Source organism: Macrobrachium nipponense, chromosome 13 (genome assembly GCF_015104395.2).
Source record: "Macrobrachium nipponense isolate FS-2020 chromosome 13, ASM1510439v2, whole genome shotgun sequence".
Classification (NCBI taxonomy): domain Eukaryota; kingdom Metazoa; phylum Arthropoda; class Malacostraca; order Decapoda; family Palaemonidae; genus Macrobrachium; species Macrobrachium nipponense.
In genome coordinates this window covers 92032922-92057817 of record NC_087206.1, presented here as the reverse complement: position 1 = coordinate 92057817, position 24896 = coordinate 92032922, and the positions used below count along the sequence as shown (strand labels likewise).

The following is a 24896-nucleotide window of genomic DNA, read 5'->3' as shown; positions in this document are numbered from 1 at the left end:
ACAAATACATTCTAGGTATTCTAAAACCACAAATCAAAAGTAAACTTTGTCTTCAAGCTTAACCATTGGCAAAGATAGCTAGGTTTTCTAAAACCACAAAACAAAGGGTTGATTTTTGCCTCTTCCAGGCTTAACCTTTGACAACATCTATGTTTCTTAAAACCACAAAACCAAAGATTAACTTTACCTCTTCCAGCATTTACCTTTAGACAAAGATGTTCAAGGTTTCTAAAAGGATGATAAAGAAGTTTTAGGTTTAACCTTTAAATTGAAATGCCCCAACAGGCTAGAGAAGTTTCCTCTTCTTCCCCACTAAGGGATTACACTGGAATTCTTACAGGGCACTGTAAAGCATAGCCTTAACATCACCCTCAGCTCTAAAGCAGAAAGCTAAAATAGCATTCCCTTACACCAGCTTAAAGAAGGGTGCCGACAATAAATTTACTTATTAACCACTGCTAGTGCTAAATAAAAGGTCTTACAGTAAATTCAGATAAAGTTTAGACCCGCATCTAAACTCCAAAGAGAGACTGATATAGAGATGAAGGGGCTTCAATCTCAACACCTTACAGGGATGGACTTCAGCAAGACCTAAAAGTATATACTTGATGCAATACCGAGGAAAGTATGTATGGAACGATAACTTTGGAAGTAGAGAGTGAAAAAGTCTTATCCCCTCTAAACAGAAAACACTGACGTCTCCAAGGATCCAGGAGCTGAAAATTCCTCTAGAATGGCACCCTCAGCAAACCACAAACCACTGCTTCTGACCCCAGGCCATGGCAGTTTTAAATTAAGGGCAGATCCTATAACAACTTGAAAATCTTATTATTGGGAGGGGACATACTAACATCTCCAAGCAGTTAACCATTAAACGCCGAAGCGGTAAAAAAAAAAATGTCTCCCGTGTGCCGGAGGTGTTTCAGAGTGACCGCGGAAGTGGAAAAAATATTTTTTTCAAAAAATCACAGCGCACTTAGTTTTCAAGATTAAGAGTTCATTTTTGGCTCCTTTTTTTGTCATTGGCTGAAGTTTAGTATGCAACCATCAGAAATGAAAAAAATTATCATTATCATATATAAATAATGCGATATATGATAGCGCAAAAACGAAATTTCATATATAATTGTATTCAAATCGCGCTGTGCGCAAAACGGTTAAAGGTAACGAGTTACTTCTTTTTTCATTGTAATGTACACTAAATTGCGATCATTTTGGTATATAACACATCGTAAAACGATAAAAGCAACACAGATAAAATATTATCACAAAATAATGCATGAATTTGTAACGCACGGACGTAAACAAATATTTTTTTCAAAAATTCACCATAAATCTAAATATTGTCCTAGAGACTTCCAATTTCTTTCAAAATGAAGACAAATGATTGAATATTACTATACTGTAAGGATATTAGCTTACAAATGCAGTTTTCGACCATATCTGACTAGGTAAAGTTGACAGAATGTAGAATTTTTTATATATATATTTTTTTATATGCAATTATTTCGGAAATAAGAAAAGCTACAACCTTCAAATATTTTTTTTTTATTCTACATGAAATTGCGCACATTTTGATATATTAAACTCTATGAAATGTCTAATATGAAATGGAGCAAATATTCCGAGAATGGAATGTACGCATTTCGGAGATTTGTGGCGGAGGAGAAATCCCGCGCGCGGAGGGAAGGAAAGATTTTTTTTTAAATTCACCATAAATCTAATATTGTGCTAGAGACTTCGAATTTGTTTCAAGATGAAGATAAATGACTGAATATTACTAGACTGTAAGAGTTTTAGCTTACAATTGCGTTTTTCGACCATTTCGGTAGAGTCAAAGTTGACCGAACGTGGTTTTTTTTCTATTTATCGTGATTTATATGCAAATATTTCAAAAATGAGAAAAGCTACAACCTTCAATTATTTTTTGTTGTATTCTACATGAAATTGCGCACATTTTCATATATAAAACTTTTATTGTAATGGCTAATTTAAAATGGTGCAAACCATACCACAATCGCACGTATGATTTTTTTTCGGAAGAGTTAACCGAGCGCGCGGACGTAAAGAAAATGTTATTTTTTTCATAAATTCACCATAAATCGAAATATTGTGCTAAGAGACTTCCAATTTGTTGCAAACTGAAGGTAAATGCTTAAATATTACTAGAATATACGCGGTTTAGCTTACAATTGCGTTTTTCGACCATTTCGGTAGAGTCAAAGTTGACCGAAGGTTGAAAATTTGTCACTTATCATTTTTAATATGAAAATATTTCAAAATTGATAAAAGCTACAACCATGGGTTGTTTTTAGTTGTATTTTGCATGAAATTGCGACAAATTTTTCATATATAAAACTTTATGTAACGGCTAATTTAAAATGGTGCAAACATTTATGATTTTTTCCGAAGAGTTACCGCGCGGACGTAAGGAAAAAGTTTTTTCATAAATTCACCATAAATCGAAATATTGTGCTAGAGACTTCCAATTAGTTGCAAAATTAAGTTAAATGATTGAATATTACTAAAATATTAGAGTTTTAGCTTACAATTGCGTTTTTCGACCATTTCGATAGAGTCAAAGTTGACCGAAGGTTGAAATTTTGGCACTTATCATTATTTATATGAAAATATCTCAAAACTGATAAAAGCTACAATCATGAGTATTTTTTTGTTGTATTCTTCATAAAAATACGCACATTTTCATATATAATACTCCATGTAACGGCTAATTTAAAATGGTACAAAAATTATGTCAAAGTGACGAAATAATTTCCGAGATGTGTCACAGAAATCCTTTTTTTAGTGCGGCAAGAAAGAAAATTCGCGCTTACGCGCCTGCGTATTAACGATTGTCAAACAAAACAAAACACCTTGATCCGTGAATCTGAAATCCCAGCATCCCCCAAGGCGCGTGGATTTCAAGAGTTTTTGGGCTGGTAAGCCTAACAAAAGTATTTTTAGCCGCTAGAATTTTTAAAAAACTTTTGTATGTCGACGTAAAATACGTCCAGTCGGCACCCGAGAGACAAAAAATGTAGACGTAAAATACGTCCAGTCGGCGTTTAAGGGTTAAGGAGATGCCTATGTTAATGGAACTGTATGGAATTGTGGAATGGAATATGTTATTTTGGCATAAAACAAAGCCCTGGGACCCATAGAGTCATTCAGCGCTAAGTATGGAATTGTGTAGTAGAGTTGATTTCTTCTCAACAGAAGAATGAGACATCTACCAAGAGTATTGGAAATTCTAAAAATCATTTGCCCTGAGGCTACAAGGGCTCTACTGGAGACATTAAGCTATTCTTGAACTTGAAATTGCTCAATAGTATTCAAAGTAGATACAAAAGGCAGGCCTATGAGTCTGCATTAGGCAAAATTTAAGGAAACATCCACTGCTCAAGCCTGAGGGCCAACAAATAGTAATAATTATTCAGATGTCCCTGTTCATCTACATGCTAGGAAGCTAAATGAAAGCTCCTTAAATCCACACCAAGTGTCAAACTTACAGATGTAAAGGCCCTTGTAGGTAGTTGTTCTTACTGAATCCCCAATTGCTAAAACACTGTCCTTCCACAGAATGAATGATCACACCAATATGTTGTTTCATTTCACTCAAAGCAGCAAACTTCCCACAGACTTTGTTTCTGACTGGGAATAAACCTGCTTAGTATCCTGATGTCTTTCCACTGCCCTGACATCTAAAAAGTTTTACCAGGTGTAGTGTTGACCATTCTATGTTGCATGAAAGTGTAATGACACTAGTTAAACTCTGTGTTGCATGACAGACGGAAAAGACCAAAACCTGGATTTAGGTTTAAGAACAAAATGGACAATTCTTGGTTACATAGTCCATCCTACAGTCCTGGAGCCAAAGTTGGTTCTAGATTACTTACAACTTAATTTGGAAGTCGTAATTCTTACGCTGAAACTACATTAATTGAGCATGATTATCTGAAAATATCCCGTGAGGCCATGTTTCCTTATGAGGAAAAGCCCTACTATATAGGAAGTTTCCTTCAGGCCTAAAAATTCTTCAAGCAACACATGCCTATTCATCTTGACCGACAAGCACGCATAATTAAGTATCATCCCCACATCACTAGATAAGAATGGGGATATAAAGAATTAACAATATAATGCATAGAAATTGGACCAGAAGCAGCAACAGGTCATTGACCTATTGTTAAGTGGAATTCATTCTGCCTGTGTACCACAAGTCTGACCGTTCTTTGGAAAGGCACTAAAACCATGCTAGAAAACCAACAAGAATGTGGGTAGCCACTTCCTGTTATTCAGTCTCCAAACGTCCAAGAATATCTCCAATTACCTATGTATAGAGCTCGTTCAAAAAAAACTATCCTTGGACCATCATTCCCTCTATATAAAATCTCCTACTAAAAAGAGCTTAAAGGATTGCTCTTTCTCCGCAACCCTTGGCGACAAAAAGCGACACTTGTCGATAAGAGGTGACAGCAGCTGAGTGCTGTATCGCATCCACCACGACTCAATGAGAGGAAGACGGTTTTAAGCAACTCAGGGCTTGACCAAACCCGCACGAGTCAACAACATCCACAGTCCGCATGAGTTGACTGAGGGACTAAGTTAGAAATCTCTGAAGCTAGAATATCTAACTCAGCGAGAACTTTAGATACTACAGACAGTGTAGACTTGAAAGAGAAACATTAAATGAGGCAATAGTAAGAGATTTGCCGATAGCCGAAGAGGAAGCAAGCAAAGAACAAACACAAGCATTACTAAGAAAAAGGTATATGCTAGCAGACAAAAATTTAGAATAACCCATACATGAGACAGATAAACATTCGACTGAGTCGACATATCTAAATGTGTAAAACTCGCTACAGATACATTATCATCTCAATAAAAATGTCTATACAGTGGTCCCCCCGTATTCGCGGATGCGTACCAGACCCACCCGTGAATAGTTAGAACCCGCGAATGTTTGGAACTCCTATAAAAACGCTAAAAACAGCCTATTTTGTTAGTTAAAACTCAAGAAAAACCACTACAAATTTTCATACTTGGTTCTCTTAATACTTTTATCCCAAAAAGTGCATTTTATGATGAAATTGATAAAAAAAATCCAGGAATTTGTGGATATTTCTCATAGAAAAATACTGTGAATGCACAAATTTTCCACGAATAATGCAGGGAAACGTTCCTGAGAGAAATCCCCGAACGTGTGAGTCAGCGAATCCGGAGAACGCGAATACGGGGGGCCCACTGTATCTATATTGTATATTATTAAACCTATGCATGCTAACATCTCAAACTAGGTATTGAAGACAATAGAATGTGCTTACAGAGCAAGCATTAACGCTTACCAAAACGGTCCTAGGCAATCTCTTTAACAGTCATTTGCCAAATGCTTTAAACGAGATTCATCTCGTGAAAAGGGCGAAGTAGGTATTGGAGGGCACAGAGTCCCATCGTCCCAAGAACCGACCCGGTTCCCTGGCAGTGGTCACTACCAACTGTCACAGGGCAGTCCTAGGCTCGGGCTACGTACAGACGAGGGCACCAACACCTTACTTCTAACAGGGAACGCAAAAAAAAGCGCACACTATGGAGGGATTCGGAATGTTCCCGTCACGAACTCCAACTGGTATTAGAACTAAAAATAGGTTTAATGTTCTAACTTCTCAATACGCTTTTCCTGAACTGAATGGGGAGCAGGAGGCGGAGCTACAAAAGAAGTCAATACTAGCCTACTAAAATGCCTAGTCTGAGTAGGGATAGCCTGACAGATATAAGTCCTGACCTATTCAGGCATAAATTTCTCAGAACAATTCCCTACAATCTTCACATCTATTAGTTCCAAGATCACACTCTGTACCCTTACAAGTACAAAGGAATGTTGATCAACTTCCAATTTCAACATCCTGGTTACACCAAAAACATTCCTACATAGCCTGATGTTATTGGTTTTGCTTCCGATGGAAGATATCCTAGGAAAATGAAATTACAATACCATAAACAGGTGTAAAACAGCTAAACTTTATAGAATACCAACAATCGCCTAGCCGCAATGGCGGCAAGGAGAATTCTGACAAGAGCTAAAACATTCGAAACACACCTGGTGGAGAACAGGTAAACTAGACAGTCATCCGGGCAGCCATTCATCTCAAAAAATTAATTTACCAACAAATTTTATGGTATAATGAGTTCTCAAGGTGACTGATCATAGACATAACCACTTTTGAACTAAGGCTGTCATTATTTTTCACCAACAGGAATAGAATGTTTGCTTTCCTTGATATAAATCCATTTAAATCCTTTATCTCTTAAGCAGTTTCCTCCATGTTTATTGTTAATAAAATGAAGTGAGTGTTTGATGCTTAGAAATCTGTTTCTTTTAAATCGTTTTCTGAATATTGTGAGTTTCAAGATCATCATCCAAACTCCAATAGTGTATTCACTGAGCAATCTGTGGTAACCTGAAAGCAATAAGAGTCCAAAGAAATTGTTCCAATTTTTCAGACATGAAATCATACCCATTTGTTTGCATGGAGCCCCCTCATTTTGGGACCACCTTGACGTGGTGAGGGGGCTCTCGAACCTCAGGAATCTCTTCCCAGGTTCGAACCCAAGAGTCCCATATGACATTATATATTTTCGAGTAAACTTATGTGGACTTTTCCATTTTTTGCCAAAATTTTTAAAGCAAATAAAATGAGAAACATATCATGGCTTAACGTGGAGTTAAATCCGAAGCTAAATAGTGAGAAACTGTGGTAGATCCATCATCTACCCGACAATGTTCGGACCTGTTTTTCAGGCGGAACTATTCTGTGGAGCTGGACCACGGATTCCAGGGGGGCCTGGTTCTAGGAATAGAACTCTCGGCATTCTATCCAGTTTGCCCATAATGTGAATTAGTATGGGGATAATTGTATTAACATAATACTCTTAGTCCTAGCAAGCGGGTTCTGCTTACACTTGGGCCATACTAATCATGTTATGCCATCCCCTTTTGGGGTAGGGGTAGGGTAGGGATGCGGAACATTTGGGAGTCCTTTCTCACTTGTGCCTTTGGCAGAAGATTTAACTTCGCGAAGGGCCAATGATATCTTTTCAAGAATTTTTTTTTTTTTTTTTTTTTTTTTTTTTTTTTTTTTTTTTTTTTGTAAAAACTCAAAATTTATGAACTGTGAAATAAATGATTTGAGTAACCCCTGGGCCCCATGATGGAAAAACTACGGCACAGTTGATGACCATTGGCACGTCACTCCCGAATTTCACCTAGGTACTGCCACAAGTAGTGAAAGTACTATAAAAGATACAAAGGAACACCCTGTTCCAAGTAAAGCAGCAGAGCCAGATAAACCAAATGAGAGTGCATAAATAAAAAGAAACAAACAAAAATAAATTGGTAAACTCCAATATCGTAACAATGGAACCATATATGATGAACAATAATTCTGAATTAGAGACAAATAATCCTCCCAGCAATACAGAAAAATATAAAAATCATAATAGACAAGCAACATACATAAAACAAGGACCAAAAAGAAACAAAAATTACCGACTTAATCCCACATTGTACATTTTGATGACCTCTTTGGACCAGATAATTGGTCAAGATTTCTAGTCCTCAAAGCTGACAACAAAATCTCAGCAGCGATGCTAGAAAACAAATTACTTAACATATATCCAACACAAGACATGGAATGCAGACACATCAAGGACAATGAATGGCTTATCCAAGTAACCAATAAAAAGCAGTCCACTGCCTTTTTAAGTATAACAGAAATAAATAATATAAAGGTAATAATTACAAGCCACGAAACATTGAATTATGTACAGGGTACAGTCATCCTACCCAATAGCGAGCAGGAGCTTCCTTCAAAACAACTATTGCTAGACTCCCTAAAATTGAGATATAACAATATCCACGATTTAGAAATATACTCTATTTCAAGTAGGAAAGATAAAAGTAAAAATATCAACATTGCCAAAATAAAATTTACAGGCCAAGACTTACCATTTAAAATAAAAATTCTTGGACAAAATAGAGAAGTTCGTCCTTTTGTTCCTAAACCATTACAATGTACACAGTGCTCAAGGTATGGACACACATACAAAAGATGCCGTAATAAAGCTATATGTGCAGTCTGTGCATCAGATGACCATACCACTAAATTGGAACTGTAAATCAATCAAAATGTATTAATTGTGGACTAGCCCATCACGCAAAATCTAAGGAGTGTTCATTTTACCAATATAACACAGAAACTTCAGTTGTTAATAAATAGGACAGGAATGTCAGTCAATGGGAAGCCACAGACTTTGAGCTAAAAGTAAGAGGCGTTAACAATCCATCCAAAACCCCCACCTTTTCAAATGTGACTAAAAATCAAGACATCAAACAGCACAATGACAAACAAGATAGTATAAAACATGGAAACTGGATTTCATACCAATAATACTGAAAAACACAAAAATAAAAGTGATATTACAACAACCAATACCACCACTAACATAGATGATTCAGTTATCCATGGAAAAGAACTTCCAATAGAAGAAGAATTAAATAATGATGATAATCGAACTGGCAAAAAGAAAGAATTCTAGAAAGAACCCCACCTAAGGGAAAAAAGGTAAATATTGAAAATTACAATCAATCCAGAGAGACTCCAACTACACCCAGGAGAACATTTTAAAAAAGATATTAAACTAACTCATCACAAGTGGAAATACACAATTACCCTCAATCTCAATCAAACAGCCAACATCTGGACAGTAAAGATCACTCTTTACAAGTTCCATCAAATAATACTAATGAAAATCATACCATTAAACCAAACCAAACCAAAATATAACTATCACCCCCCAACCATCCACAAGACCGAAATATCCCATTAACAACAACAAAACAAATAACCCCTCAAACCAACAGTCCTTATCACTACAGAAAAGGAACAATAGAATTACAAAACCAGAAATTTCTAAAGCTAGACCAAAAACTTCTGAACCAATAATTAACATTACCAAACATGCTTCATCTTGTGGTTGTAATGAATGCTTTGTAAGTACATATAACCAACTAACTACCAAGACAGAGGACACAGTACGAAATTGTATTGACAATTTTACCAAATTAAGGAGGTGCCCTTTAACACACCAACATGAGAACGAATTATGTTCTGAATCCTTAAATACAAAAAGGAAATTATAAAATCAAAAATAGACTTATTAATATTCAACTATGAAAAACAAACAACTGCAGAATCTAATAACCAACATACAAATACAACGATTAAAAAACCACAAATAAATTCAAATGCATATAAACTACGAGATAAAGTAAAATCAGCAATCAATTTACAGAATTTAACACCAATTCCTCCCAATAATGGAATATAAAATCATTCAATGGAATATAAATGGTCTCTTAACCCGACTACGTCTGGGTGAATTACAAAGAATCATACGAGACCACAACCCAATGTGCATATGTCTACAACATATAGGAAGTAACCCTACAAATATCCAACACTATAAAATTGCCTGTTATTCACCAACTGACGGTGGAAAATTAGGCACAGCCATATACGTTCATAAATAGCATTACATATGACCTGTGACATACCATCTATGCCATATCAAATAACATCAATTAAACTGTATATGCCTGATAAAAGTAAAATTACTATTTGTAATTTATATAACCAACCAAATTTCAATGCAAATTTCAGTGATTTTTCTGAACTTATTAGCAAAAGTATACAGGAACCACTACTTATAGTAGGAGATTTTAATGCACATAATCCATTATGGGATATTAATAACCCCACTGACACATCCGGAATCAACATAGAGAATACTATAATGAAACACAACCTGTATTGTCTCAATGAAAGTGAAGTTCCAACATATTTTTCAAATACACACCTAACCTTTTCTTCAATTGACATTTCATTATGTTCAAATGATGTAGCGGAGAAATTTGAATGGAACGTCCTAGACGATTCATACACAAGTGACCATTTCCCAATCATTCTGAACTACTTAAGTAATGTCAAAATATTGCCACCTACAAGATATAATATCCAAAAAGCTAACTGGGATATTTCCTATACACACGAAACATACCACCATTCCCACATAATGAAGATCACAATACTACATGTGAATCCTTCTCAAACTTCATAATAAATGCTGCAGATAAAAGTATTCCAAAAACCAAAACACATTCCACAAAATCCCCTGTCCCATGGTGGAATCCAACATTAACAACATTAAGTAAAATAAAACATATATTGAGTCGCAATCTAAACAGACTCAAAACTCGCCTTAAATCACTCAACAAAATGCCCTATAGTATAAACATATTAAACAAAATAGTTATAACAAACATAACAATTAACCACATTAAACCACTATATAACAAATATACAGCCAAATTTAGAAAAACGGTAATAGCTGAAAAAATCGCATCATGGAAGGAATATGTCTCAAACATATCTTCAAACACATCCACAAGGGATGTCTGGCAAAAGATAAGGAAAATCAATGGAAAACATATAAGACCTCCAAGAAGTGCAATACATTTAAATGGAAAAATATACCATGATACTTATGAAATATCAAACATAATTGTTGGGAAACATTTTGAAAAACATCAGTGCTTACTCCAGCCTAGATACACATTTTCAAAGTATCAGAAAACAAAAAGAAAATATAATACTCAATTTTGAAACTCTTGAAGACCTGGAATTATACTATATTTTTAACATGGATGAACTAGATAATGCCATCAACTCTTGTCATCCCTCTGCACCAGGATATGATAAAATATCATTTGAAATGATAGAAAAATTAGCTCCTATAGCTAAATCATATTTATTAAAATTTTACAATAGTATCTGGCTAAAACGTGTCTTTCCTGATAAATGGAAACATGCCATAATTATTCCAATAAACAAACCAGGAAAGGATGCAAGTAATCCATCCAATTATAGACCGATATCTCTAACAAGTTGCCTATGCAAAATCTTAGAAAAAATGGTTAATGCACGATTAACGTATGTAATAACCAAAGAATCCATTTTAACACCAACACAATCTGGTTCAATAGCTGGCAGATCAACCCTAGATCCCTTAACACATTTAGAAGATCATATCAAAAAAGGCTTTGAACAAAAGAAATTAACAGTAGCTATATTTTTTGATATAGAAAAAGCATACGATACAACATGGAAACATAACATCATGCAAAAAACTCCACTCCAAGGGACTAAGAGGCCACTTACCAATATTTATTAAGAACTTCTTAACAAACAGAACTTTTCAAGTAAGAGTAGAAAATTACCTACTCAGTAACCTATAAACTGGAAGAAGGAATCCCTCAAGGTAGTGTCTTGAGCTGTACATTGTTTGCTTTAGCAATCAATGACATTACTATAAATTTACCAAGTGGTGTAAAAAACAGTTTATATGTTGATGACTTTGTCATTACTATACGAGTAGTAATCTGAGACATGCTCAGAGAGTTCTCAGTACTGCCATTTCAAATATATGTAGTTGGGCAAATTCAGTTGGATTTAAATTTTCAACTGATAAAACAAAAGCAATCGTCTTCTACAAAGACAAAAGGTGGATGAAGAACCAAACAATCAAACTGCATCTTTATAGCACTGAAATACAATTTTGTACAAAAATCAAGTATCTAGGAGTAGTATTTGATCAACATTTAAATTGGAAAGAGCACATCAAATACATTAAAGCCAAGGGCATCAAAGCCCTTGCCATATTAAAAAAGTTATCACACACTAATTGGGGAGCAAAGCGAGACATTTTATTAATGATATATAAGGCAACAGTCTTATCCATAATAAATTACTGCTGTCCAATATATTCATCCGCCTCAGAATCTGCATTAAAATCTCTCGATGCAGTGCACCATGAAGGCGTGCGATTGTGCACAGGAGCTTTCCGATCGTCCCCAACAAACTCACTTTTGGTGGAGGCAGGTATTTTGCCCTTAAAACATCACCGTAATTTAATAACAATACAAAAGGTCTTTCATGCAAGCGGGATCGGTCTCCTGCAACTTACTGCTTCCAAAACTGTAATCAAGTAACAGCAGTTAATAGTACTAGCTCTTTCCCAAAAAGAGCTAGATACATAATGAACATACATAATATGAATCCAATTTTTCACCCACCAATGGAATTGCCACCACCATGGATTTTAAATAGAGTAAAGATATGTACCTCCCTGTCTTACCTACTCAAAAAAACAAATGACAAGTACGGAAATGTACCGCCAACATGCTTTGGAGCACATTAGAAGAAAAGGCGACAAATTTATGATATATACAGACGGCTCCAAAAATAATGTTGGAGTAGGAGCATCTGCATATTCGAAAAATATGTTAAGTAAAAAAAGCCTACCTTCAATATCATCAGTATTTACTGCTGAAGTCACAGCCATACAGATGGCTCTAGATATGATATCTGAGGCAAAAGCAAGTGTCTCTGTAATTTTCAGTGACTCACGTAGCGCTATAGATGCAATAGGACAGTATAAATCAGGAAACAAATAGTACAGGAAATTCAAATAAAAATTCATCAACTCCTCCAATCAGGAATATCAATGGAAATATGTTGGATCCCAGCACACGTGGGAATAAAAGGAAATGAATATGCAGACTCTGCTGCCCAAAATTAGCCTGCACTATCCCTCCAACAATTTCATATGCCCCAGTGTCAGACTGGGTAAAATCAGTTAAAACATTAATTTACCAGGATTGGAAAGAAGAATGGGCCTCGGTGCCAACAACAAACAAACTTAAAAATATAAAAACTGAAGTCTATGCATGGAGGACATCCTCACAGGAGGAAAGAGCCAAAAGAGGTGATCCTAGCAAGGCTACGTATAGGACACACAAGATTCTCACATGGTCACTTGATGTCAACACCACATGCTGACCCAGTGAAATGTAACAGATGTCAAACACCCATGACAGTACAGCATTTGCTTGTTGAGTGCCCAAATTGGACCAGCAAAGATCTATTTATCTGCGGAGTTCAGAAATGAAAAATATTCTTGCGGAAAGCAGGGATTTTTCAATTAATAAAATCATAAATTTTTTAAATAAGACGGGTTTCTCAAATAAAGTCTAATTTTTTTTTTTTTTTTTTTTTTTTTTTTTTTTTTTTCTCAGGATTGATCCCTGAGAACCAGCCCGAGAAGAGTCTACTTGAGACTCAGAGGTCTGGAAAAACTAACACCTATTAATAATAATAATAAGTTTGCATGGAGCAATTATTATCTTCTCTGCAAATTTGCTTAGTATATCATTGCAAGGGGAAAGTTAAAAAATTTCAGTTAGGCTTTTGCCACATAGTTCAACTGTCATTTGTTTCAATTTTTCATTTGTCCCGTTAGTAGTTGGAGATGTGAATTTTGAAAAATAGGGCCATTTCTTTTCCAAGACAAATCAAGAATACTTTTTTCTTTTTCATTCTGGCTCGAAAAAAATGGCCATTTGCCCATGTCACTTTTTTATGACCAAAGTTTCAAAGCATGCTGTATCTAAACCAAGCCACTTTAGAACATCTTAAAAACACAGTAGGAAAGTTAGAACATTTGTTTACACTCTGTTATTATGGAATATAGAGGATTTCAACTTGCCCAAAAAATGTTTGAATGAAAAATTAGGAAAAATCAGGTCTGTTTTTCACACAATCCTATAAATAGTGACAACAGTGTTGCCAACACAGGCAGTCCCAAGTTACTGACGGGAGTCCGTTAATCCTGTTTCATAGCGCTTGTCTAGCACCATGAAATCGGCAATTTATGGCGCCATAACAGGCCAAGTTTCCGATAATAGAGTTGAGGCACCATAACATACCCGACAGAGGCATCATTAATCAGTTATCTGTGCCATTAACTGTAATTTGCCATAAATGGCCAAGTTTCGGTTGATGGGGTTTTTTGCTTATCAGCACCCTGCCGAGAATGGAACCCCCCCCCCCCCCCCCCCCTCAAGAACCAGGGACTGTCTGTATTCAACAAAATGTAAGTAGAGTATCTAAAAAACATTTCAATCTTCAAGACTAATTAAACATTCTTTTTCAATCTCCATGACTATTAAACATATCTCATAAATGTTCCATTGTTTAGAAAATATTATTGGCAATTCCCTTGAACCTAAAAAAAAGGACCAAGGGCACTCATGAGTTAAGGATAAAACCCAACAGTATGCCTGCAACAGCATAATGTGGACAGCATTGACAGTGCAAAACAAAAATAGGTTATATTCAACTCACACTTTAACTGAAAGAATGAAAACAAATTGCAAAAAAATAAGAAATATGGTCAAATCAAAACTTGAAACTTGAAACCTAAAAACAAATGTTGGAAAATACTTACAAGGCAATTTAGTGGCAAAATTCACCAGTCTAGGCAGAAATTCAGATATTCCTAGAACAAACTCTTGATTGATATCTCGTAACGGTGATAAACTTTTTATATTGCTTCGCAGTTTGCTCTGCTCATATACTGAAAGACAGAAAGGAGCTAGTGTTACACCTTGAGAGTATAAATAACACATTCACCTAAGAGAAAACAGGAATTACAGTGGTCCCCCAAAATTCCTGAGGGATGCGTACCAGACCCCAGAGAATAGTTATAACTCTCCTCTAAAAATGCTTATATCTGCCTATCTTGAAAATTCACATATCAAATAACATCCTACAACAAATTTACCTTAAATTATGATCATATTACTGTATTAATCCTTGAGATTATATTATTAATATCATTTCAAAGTCTTCTTAGACATTAGTACCCTTAAAGATGTATAGTACATATGAGAGAGAGAGAGAGAGAGAGAGAGAGAGAGAGAGAGAGAGAGAGAGAGAGAGAGAAGAAGAAGAAGAAGAGGAGGAGAGAGAGGAGAGAGAGAGAGAGAGAGAGAGAGATTCTTTAAAATAGTATCACAAATGAATTTTGTACTTAAGTTATATTATTATATTATATTATTGTTTCCTATACAGGCGGTCCCCGGGTTACGACGGGGGTTCCGTTCTTGAGACGCGTCGTAAGCCGGAACATCGTCAAAAATCCTAAGAAAACCTTACTTTTAATGCTTTGGGTGCATTGAAAACTATGTAAACTGCATTCTTATGGCATTTTTCATTATAAAAAAACTTCAAATATTGATTATTTTGCATTTTTGGTGTCACATTTCATCTCCCAGATGAGCGTTGTAGGCGTCGTAACCCTTAACATGAGTCGTAACCCTGGAAATAAAATCTATTGACAAGCGCCAAAACATTTGTTGTAACTACTGCATTAAGTCATTTGAAACTATCTGCTACCACTAAAAATACTTAATGGCACTGAAAAAAAGCAATAGCTTGTAATTCAAGTTCAGAAAAATCTATTAATCGCTTGACACAAAAATTGTGTAAGCCAAAATTCATTACTACTTATCAATGATACTTAGGGAACCTTCTCCAAGGCATTGAATTCTGGAATTATTTAATACCCCACATCAACATTCACAATGCCACAGCTTACAGAATTAGCCAAAACCTTTCAATATAATTCTAAAGCTGTACTCAAAGAAAACTATAATAAGAGTACTTACACAAAGTCTTGTTCTCATATACATCTAAGTCAGAGATCGTGACTGCCAATATACTGCAGAAATTGGCTAAAAACTCTCCATCTAACTTCCCTATGAGACGATCCAGGCCAGCTGAAAGAAAAACATTGGAAAACTTTTGAGTATCAAAAGAATGGATTTAAATAAGTATGTAAATGGGTTGCATCATGGGTATTTCATTCTAGAAAACATTAACCACTGGCTAGCCAAGCATCAACTATTGCTATTACCATTATCATTACTCGGATGATGAACCCTATTCATATGGAACATGCCCACAGGGGTCACTGACTTGAAATTCAAGCTTCCATAGAATATGGCGTTCATCTGAGAAAAATAACAGAAGGTACTGCAATAGGAAATACAGATAGAAGAGACCAGTTATTTGGAAATAAATAAAGTAATAAACATAAAAAAGTACATAAATCAATAAAATACTAGAATTGTTTTATGGTAGTAATGTACTTCATCTTTAATTGAACTTCTAAATGAGGTTCTGAAAGCCTATGGAAATTATTGCTGAAGACAGAAATATTTCACTGGGGAAATTACATCAAGATAAATAAGAAAACAATCAGAAACATGTTAAACGGTTTCAAAAATATAAAGCAAGGAATCTGTACCATGAAAAACTTACGTATTGTGTTGAGCTGCAATGTTGATTTTCTCAAGATAAGCAGGTGTTCAATTAATGTAACTGCTTTGGTGTAGGTCTCTGACCTCGTCATCATTGCAAACAAGATCTGCAATACTTCGTCACTTTCACTCAGCTGACTGCCAATTGCATTGTCCTGCAAGAAATAGAATTACAGTATGAACTGATACTGTGTACGTTAAGCTGCTTCTAAACCTTATAATTAATAAAATATTCGCCATCCTATAATAATATACATTTTCATAATAAAATCTATTACTTGGATACTTACCTAGTGTTAGGCGAGTCAGCATTCAAAAAAAAAAATTTGAATGGTTGCCCGGATGACTGTCTAGTTGACTTGTTCTCCAACAAGTATGTTTCGAATGTTTTAGCTCTTGTCAGAATTCTCCTTGACAGCCCACTAAGTTGTGTGGAGGCTGGGTGGGTTTACTTTAACAGTAGGTAAGTATCCAAATAATAAATTTTATTATAAAAATTTATATTATTTGAGATGAATCTTATCTACTGTTAAATTTAGCTGATTCCCACATTAAAAAGAGGATGGCGAGTAGTGCAGCTAGACAAAAGTCCGCTCAGCCATTCGAGCTAAAGGTTTCCTGTACGAAACCCAAAACATTCTCACCTGATCTGGAATCCTTGGTGGATTTTACAACCACCAGAAGTTGGATTCCATTCAGGGAGCAAGGCTCTCATACATATGCACCAAAGAGCAGCCTTGCGGAGAAAACCGCTTCGATTCAGCCAGCATGAAACGCAAGCGGTATGAGGGACCCCTGTGCCTGGGTCCAAAAGCCCTATCAAATGACAGTCACTAAAATATTAAAACCCGGGATTTAAACAAAAGACCCTAAAGAATTGCTCTTTTTCAGGGGGTTCAGGAAAAGACTACCCACTACTGTAGCGGATTAAGGGCTTTACTGTTTTCAACACAATTCTGTATACTTAAGTTAGTGATCAGGTAAAAACCGAATTGTACTTCTACTGTGACAAATCAATCCTATTCTGGAGCGACAAATTGACTTATTACTAAATGAAGTTGCAACTGCTGATCACATTATGAATGTTTAACTTCAATAAAGGTAGAAGATATGGAGCTAGTTCTCTTGCACTAGCCTATCCAATACGTCACAGAGGACCTTGTGTTTCTTGACAAAGTTTCTAAAAATCACAACACAAAAGGTTAACTTTGCCTCTTCCAGGCTTAACCTTCAATAATACATTCTAGGTTTTCTAAAACCAAAAAACAAAAAGTTAACTTTGCCTTCAAGCGTAACCACTGGCAATGACAGATTGGTTTTCTAGAACCACAAAACAAAAGGTTGAGTTTTGCCTCTTCCAGGCTAACCTTTGACAACATCTGTTTTTCTTAAAAAACACAAAACCAAAGGTTAACTTTGCCTCTTCCAGCATTTACCTTTGACAAAGATGTTCAAGGTTTCTAAAAGGACGATAAAAATGTTGTAGGTTTAACCTTTAAATTCAAATGCCCCAACAGGATAGAGAAGTTTCCTCTTTTTCCCCAATAAGTGGTTACATTGGAATTCTTACAGGGCACTGTAAAGCATAGCCTTAACATCACCCTCAGCTCTAAGGCAGAAAGCTAAAATAGCATTCCCTTTACACCAGCTTAAAGAAGGGTGCTGACAATAAATTTACTTATTAAACACTACTAATTTTAAGGTTTTACAGTAAATTCAGATAAAGTTTAGACCCGCACCTAAACTCCAGAGAGACTGATATAGAGATGAAGGGGCTTCAATCTCAACACCTTACAGTGCTGGTCCTCAGCAAGATCTAAAAGAACTTGATGCAATACCAAGGAAAGTACGTATGGAACGATAACTTTGGAAGTATACAATAAAAAGTCTTATCTCCTCTAAACAGAAAACACTGACATCTACAAGGTTCCAGGTGCTGAAAATCCACCCTCAGCAAAACACAGACCACTGCTTCTGACCCCAGGCCATGGCAGTTTTATATTAAGGATAGATCCTAAGATAACTTGAAAATCTTATTATTGGGAGGGGACATTCTAACATCTCCGAGCAGTTAAGGAGATGCCTATGTTAATGGAACTGTATGGAATTGTGTAGTAGAGTTTATTTTTTCTCAACGGAAGAATGAGACATCTACCAAGAGCATTGGAAAATCTGAAAATTATTTGCCCTGAGGCTACAAGGGCTCTACAGGAGACTAAGCAATTCTTGAACTTGAAATTTCTCAATAGAATTCAGAGTAGATACAAGGGGCAGGCCTATGAGTCTGAATTAGGCAACATTTAAGGAAACATCCACTGCTCAAGCCTGAGGGCCAACAAATAGTAATAATTATTCAGATGTCCCTGTTCATCTACATGCTAGGAAGCTAAATGAGTGCTCCTTAAATCCACACCAAGTGTCAAACTTACAGATGTAAAGGCCATTGTAGGTAGTTGTTCTTACTGAATCCCCAATTGCTAAAACACTGTCCTTCCACAGAATGAATGATCACACCAATATGTTATTTCATTTCACTCAAAGCAGCAAACTTCCCACAGACTTTGTTTCTGACTGGGAATAAACCTGCTAAGTATCCTGATGTCTTTCCACTGCCCTGACATCTAAAAAGTTTTACCAGGTGTAGTGTTGACCATTCTATGTTGCATGAAAGTGTAATGACACTAGTTAAACTCTGTGTTGCCTGACAGACGGAAAAGACCAAAACCTGGACTTAGGTTTAAGAACAAAATGGACAATGCCTGGTTACAGAGTCCCTCCTACAGTCCTGGAGCCAAAGTTAGTTCTGGATTACTTACAAATATCTTCTTCTTCTTCTTCTTCTTCCCAGCTTTTTCCCATTTTTATATGGGGTCGCCGTTTCGGATGAGCCGTTTCCATCTATTTCTATCTTGCACTTCTGCCTCATCAATTCCCTTCTCATGTAAATCTCCTCTCACACAGTCCTTCCATCTCTTTCTTGGTCTCCCTCTCTTTCTTCTTCCTTGCACCTCCACTCCCATAGTATGTCTCCCAGCGTGGTCCTCATCTCTCCTCAACAGGTGTCCATACCATCTCAGCCTCCCCTCCTGCACTTTCTTTGATACTTCCACCACCTTAGTTGACCCCCTTATGTAGTCATTTCTGATCCTATCCACTCTTGTTACCCCAGACATCCACCTAAGCATTCTCATTTCTGCCACATCCATCTTCTTCTGCTCTGCTTTTCTCATGCTTGCTGTTTCCGTACCATACAGCATTGCTGTTCTTACCACCGTCTTGTGAAATTTTCCTTTTAACCTAAGCGGCACTCTTTTGTCACAAAGAACTCCCGAGGCCGCTCTCCAGTTGTTTTCCAGCCTGCCTGTACCCGATGTTTTACTTCTTCTTCCATACTTCCTCCAGCGTTAACAAACGATCCCAAATACTTAAACTTATCAACTCTCCTTATTTGCTCTCCATCAAGCTGAATACTTTCTCTATCATCCCCCTCAGTGGTGGTACACATATATTCTGTCTTGGATCTACTTATTCTCATTCCTCTGTCCTCCAGTACTTGTCTCCATCTTTCCAATTTCACTTCCAGATCTTCCCTGCTCTCTGCACACAGAACAATATCATCCGCATACAATATGTTCCATGGTACTGTCTCCCTTACTTCCTCTATTATAACATCCATCACTATGTTAAAGATAAATGGGCTCAGAGCCGACCCCTGGTGTAATCCTACTCTCACCTCAAAACCTTCTGTCTCCCCAACACTGCTCCTCACTCTGGTAAATACATTCCGGTACATCTCTTGTATCAATCGCACATACTTCTCTGGCACCATCTTCTCCCTCAGGCTCCTCCATACCTCTTGTCTCGGGACTCTGTCATAAGCCTTTTCAAGGTCAATGAATACCATAGTGTAGGTCCCTTTGTCTTTCCCCGAATTTCTCCATTATTTGCCTCAGACAAAATATACCATCTGTTGTTCCCCTTCCCTTCATAAATCCCATCTGCTCTTTACCTATTTGTACTTCTTCTCTCAGTCTAGCATCTATCATCCTTTCCAGTATCTTCAAAGTGTGGGACATCAATTTAATGCCCTATAATTACCACACTCTTGGACATCGCCTTTCCCTTTAAAAATTGGATCAATATACTCCCACGCCACTCATTTGGTATCTTTTCCTGTTCAAGGATCTTTATCATAAGATCGTACAGTATATCCACTCCTTCATCTCCTAATGCTTTCCATGCCTCCACCGGGATCATGTCTGGTCCGGTTGCCTTCCCATTCTCATCTTCTCAGCCATTAGTACCTCTTGCTAGAAAACCTCATTACCATGCCAATGTTCACTTGCCCATCCTCTCTTATTAGTCTATTATTTTCTTCATTTAACAACTGTTCGAAATATTCTTTCCATCTCTTCACAATGTCTTCCTCCTTTCTAAGCACTACACCCTCTTGATTCTTTATTTGTTTGATGTGTGTTATATCTTTGGTGCTCTTATTTCTAGCCTTTGATAGCTTCATCATCTTCTTTAATCCTTCCTTTGTCCCCAGCTCATTATACACATCATCATACGACTTTGCTTTAGCTTGGGCTACCACCTTTTTCACCACCTTGTTTTTCTCTCTGTACCTATTTCTGTCTTCCACTGACTGTGACTCTTCCCATCTTTTCTTTGCCTCCTTCTTATCTTTTACTACTTTCTCAATGTCTTCATCCCACCACCAACTATCCTTTTCTTCCCATATGATACCAGATGTCTCTCCTAGCAGCTCCTTTCCATGCCTTCTTATTACTGCTGCATTTCGTGCCCACCATTCTTGAACATCTTCAATCCCTATATCAATATCCTCCAAAACCCTCCTCTTAAACTCTCTCTTCTTATCCCCTTCCTTCTGTAATTCGTACCATTTAATTTTCCTTATCCCTTTAGCTTTGGTTTTTCTTTCCCTTTTCAACTTCAAGTCCATACATAGCAGCCTGTGTTGGGGGGCTACATGGTCGCCTGGAATAACTTTGCAGTTCTTGACCTCCACCAGATTTATCCTTTTATACAAGAAATAGTCTATCTGGGAGAATCTTCCCCCACTCCTATATGTTATTAGGTGTTCCCTTTTCTTCTCAAAAAATGTGTTTACTATTGCCATGTCGAATGACACAGCAAAGTCCACTACACTCTCTCCTTCTGGGTTTCTCTCCCCAATTCCATGGCCCCCATGCACCCGCCCAATCGCCTCATTTTCACTTCCGACATGGCATTCAAATCTGCCCCAACTATCACCCTCTCATGCTCTTCCAGTTCTTGCATTATTCCATCCATGTCTCTCCAGAAATTTCCCTTCTCTTCTTCTGTGCAACCAACTTGTGGTGCATATGCGCTTATAATATTCAGAATCTCTCCTCCATAACATATCTTCAATCTGATGATACGGTCATTCTTTCTATGCACTTCTATTACCGAGTTCTTTAGTTCACTAGACAGTACTATGCCAACTCCATTTCTACCTTGTTTATTTGCTCCACTATAATATAGCTTATATCCATCTCCCAACTCTTTAGCTTTATTTCCTTTCCACCGCGTTTCTTGCACACACACAACATCTACTTTCTTTTCTCTCATCAAGTCAGCCAATTCTCTACCTCTCCCAGTCATGGACCCAACATTTAGCTGACATACTCTGAACCCAATGTGAGCTCGCTTCTTTAGCTGCACCCGCTCCTGATGCAGTAGCCCTCGCCTTACCACAGAGTTAGGGCGATGTCTCTGTGCGTCGTTTACGGAGTACGCCCTAGCATTACCTCTTTCCATATTTCGGCTCATTCCATTTTTGGTTTTGGCACAGATTTTTACAGCCGGATGCCCTTCCTGACACCAACCCTCCCTATTTATCCGGGCTTGGGACCGGCACCCATAAGGACTTGGTTGCCCCCCCAGGTGAACATTATTTGTAAATTGTAATTCTTATGCTGAAACTGTACATTAATTGTGCATGATTACCTGAAAATATCCCGTGAGGCCATGTTTCCTAATGAGGAAAAGTCCTTACCATACAGTAAGTTCCCTTCAGGCCTTACATTCTTCAAGCAGCACATACCTATTCATCTTGACCGACAAGCATGCATAATTAAGTATCATCCCCACATCACTAGATAAGAATGGGGATATAAAGAATTAACAATATAATGCATAGAAATTGGGCCAGAAGAAGTAACAGGTCCTTGGCCTTTGGAATACTATTGACAGAGTTGGCTATCTTGAATCACTGATTCAGTAGAAGTGTCTTGCTCCTAAAGTCGACACCATCTACCAATGGGCATTAAGTTCCTGACATAACTTATAGAGGGCTGCACACTAACCCAAACAAAGTGGACAGAACAGCAATATCTTCTGGTAAAAACATCCTGAAGGAACTTGCATAACTGTGGATGTATGGTAAGTAGAATACATTCTGCATATGTACCACAAGTCTGACCGTTCTTTGGAAAGGCACTAAAACCATGCTAGAAAACCAACAAGAATATGGGCAGACACTTACTGTTATTCAGTCTCCAAACGTCCAAGAATATCTCCAATTACTTATGGAGCTTGTCCTAAAGAATTACCCTTGGACCATCATTCCCTATATATACAATCTCCTACTAAGAGACTCTTATGACAGATTTCTGCTGAAGACAAGGGAAGCTATAAGAGTGGAGGACAACCAAAAAGAATCACAACTGCCCTTCACCGTCTCCACCATTAACGTACTGGTCCCAAGTCTCTCCATGCATGTTAGGAGGTTACAACTGTCCATATCCCACGAAAGGTATAAAACAAGACCACCAATAGATAATCACTTTTCGCCTTAAACTGAGCTGCATAATCAGACAGGAAGCGAAAGTATTCTCACTTCTTCCAAACCGAGCGAGTGTAAGCATGAGGACATTACTCTGCAGCATCAGAAAAGAGTTACTTGTTTCTTCGCTAAAAACTCCCGCTGGGTTGGTGTCTCCAACTCTCTAAGAAGTCGCAGAGACGAGACAACGTAGATAAAAGATAATAACTCAAGCTAGACAGAAAATCCATCAGCATATCTGTCAGTCTCGAGTTCATTTCCCCACAGGAAAGAGAAAGAAAGTGAACCTCCTACTAAAGATGGTTAAAGGACCAATAAGCATTGTACAGCCAAGCCAAGGCAGACCCAAAGGGAGATTGAGTGTCCGAGGACGAGAAGTTACGAAATGCTCTCTAATTGGAGAAAGCATTGGTTCTCTTCTCCAATATTTAGAAGGCACCAAAATACGCTAAGACAATTAAGATATATTCTCTATGCGGCCTCTTTCCTCAACAAAAAGAGGATACAGCAAGGCGTAGCGTGGCAACAAACGCCGACCGGCCCAAACGAGTTCCTCCAACTCCAATCAATCTCTTCTTCCGTCAGTGGGCAATGGGAGGAGACAGCTGCCAACAGGAGGTAAACAAAAGAGCTTAAAGGATTGCTCTTTCTCCGCAACCCTTGGCAACAAAAAGCAACACTTGTCGATAAGCGATGACAGCAGCTGAGTGCTGTATCGAATCCACCACGACTCAACGAGAGGAAGACAGTTTAAGCGACTCGGGACTCGGCCAAGTCTGCACGAGTCAATTGCGTTCACACGAGTCAACAATGTCCGCAGTCCGCACAAGTCGACTGAGGGAAAGAGAGAACGAGGCGCCAGAAGTGGGAGAGGAGTTACAACGACACTCCCGCCTCGTCCAAAAGCAATAGTACATACTTGAAAGCATTCCTATATGAAACTAAGTTAGAAATATCTGAAGCTAGAATATCTAACTTGGCGAGAACTTTAGATACTACAGACATTGTAGACTTGAAAAAGAAACATTAATCGAGGCAGTAGTAAGAGATTTTCCGATAGCCGAAGAGGAAGCACGCAAAGAACGAACACAAGTATTATGAAGAAAAAGGAATAGTATGCTAGCAGACGAGAATTTAGAATAACCAAAACATGAGAGAGATAAACAGTCGACTGAGTCTACATATCTAAATGTGTAAAGCTCGCTACAGATAAATTATCATCTCAATAAAATGTCTATACCTGTATCATATATTATTAAGCCTATGCATGCTAACACCTTAAACTAGGTGTTGAAGACGACAGAATGCGCCGACGGAGCAAGCATTAACGCTCACCGAAACTGTCCTTATGTGAACGCTTTAATGGTCCTAGGCGATCGCTATAGCGGTCCTTTGGCGAACGCTTTAAATGAGATTCAGACCATGAACAGTGCGAAGTAAGTACTGAAGGGCACAGAATCCCATCGTCCCAAGAACCAACCCGGTTGCCTGACAGCGGTCACTACCAACTGTCGCAGGGCAGTCCTAGGCTCGGGCTACATACAGATGAGGGCACCAACACGTTACTCTAATAGGGAACGCGAAAATGAGCGCACACTATGGAGAGATTCGGAACATTCCCATCACGAACTCAGTTCAACTTGTATCAGAACTAAAAATAGGTTCATGTCCTAACTTCTCGTTACACTTTCCTGAACCGAATGGGGAGCAGAAAGAGGAGCTACAATGGAAGTCAATACTAGCCTACTAAAATGCCTAGTCTGAGTAGGGATAACCTGACAGGTT

General features: G+C 37.5%; 1 protein-coding gene across 1 annotated transcript in view; it reads right to left on the bottom strand.

The window, feature by feature from the left end:
* Window positions 1-24896, bottom strand: part of LOC135225205 (short transient receptor potential channel 4-associated protein-like) — a 184487-nt gene that overhangs the window by 83151 nt on the left and 76440 nt on the right. Inside the window, exons 5-7 of the mRNA XM_064264511.1 lie at window positions 16281-16434; window positions 15626-15736; window positions 14404-14532 (exon numbers count right to left, since the gene is read on the bottom strand). Of these exons, the coding sequence (XP_064120581.1) occupies window positions 14404-14532; window positions 15626-15736; window positions 16281-16434 (394 nt within the window). The remainder of the gene's footprint in view (window positions 1-14403; window positions 14533-15625; window positions 15737-16280; window positions 16435-24896) is intronic.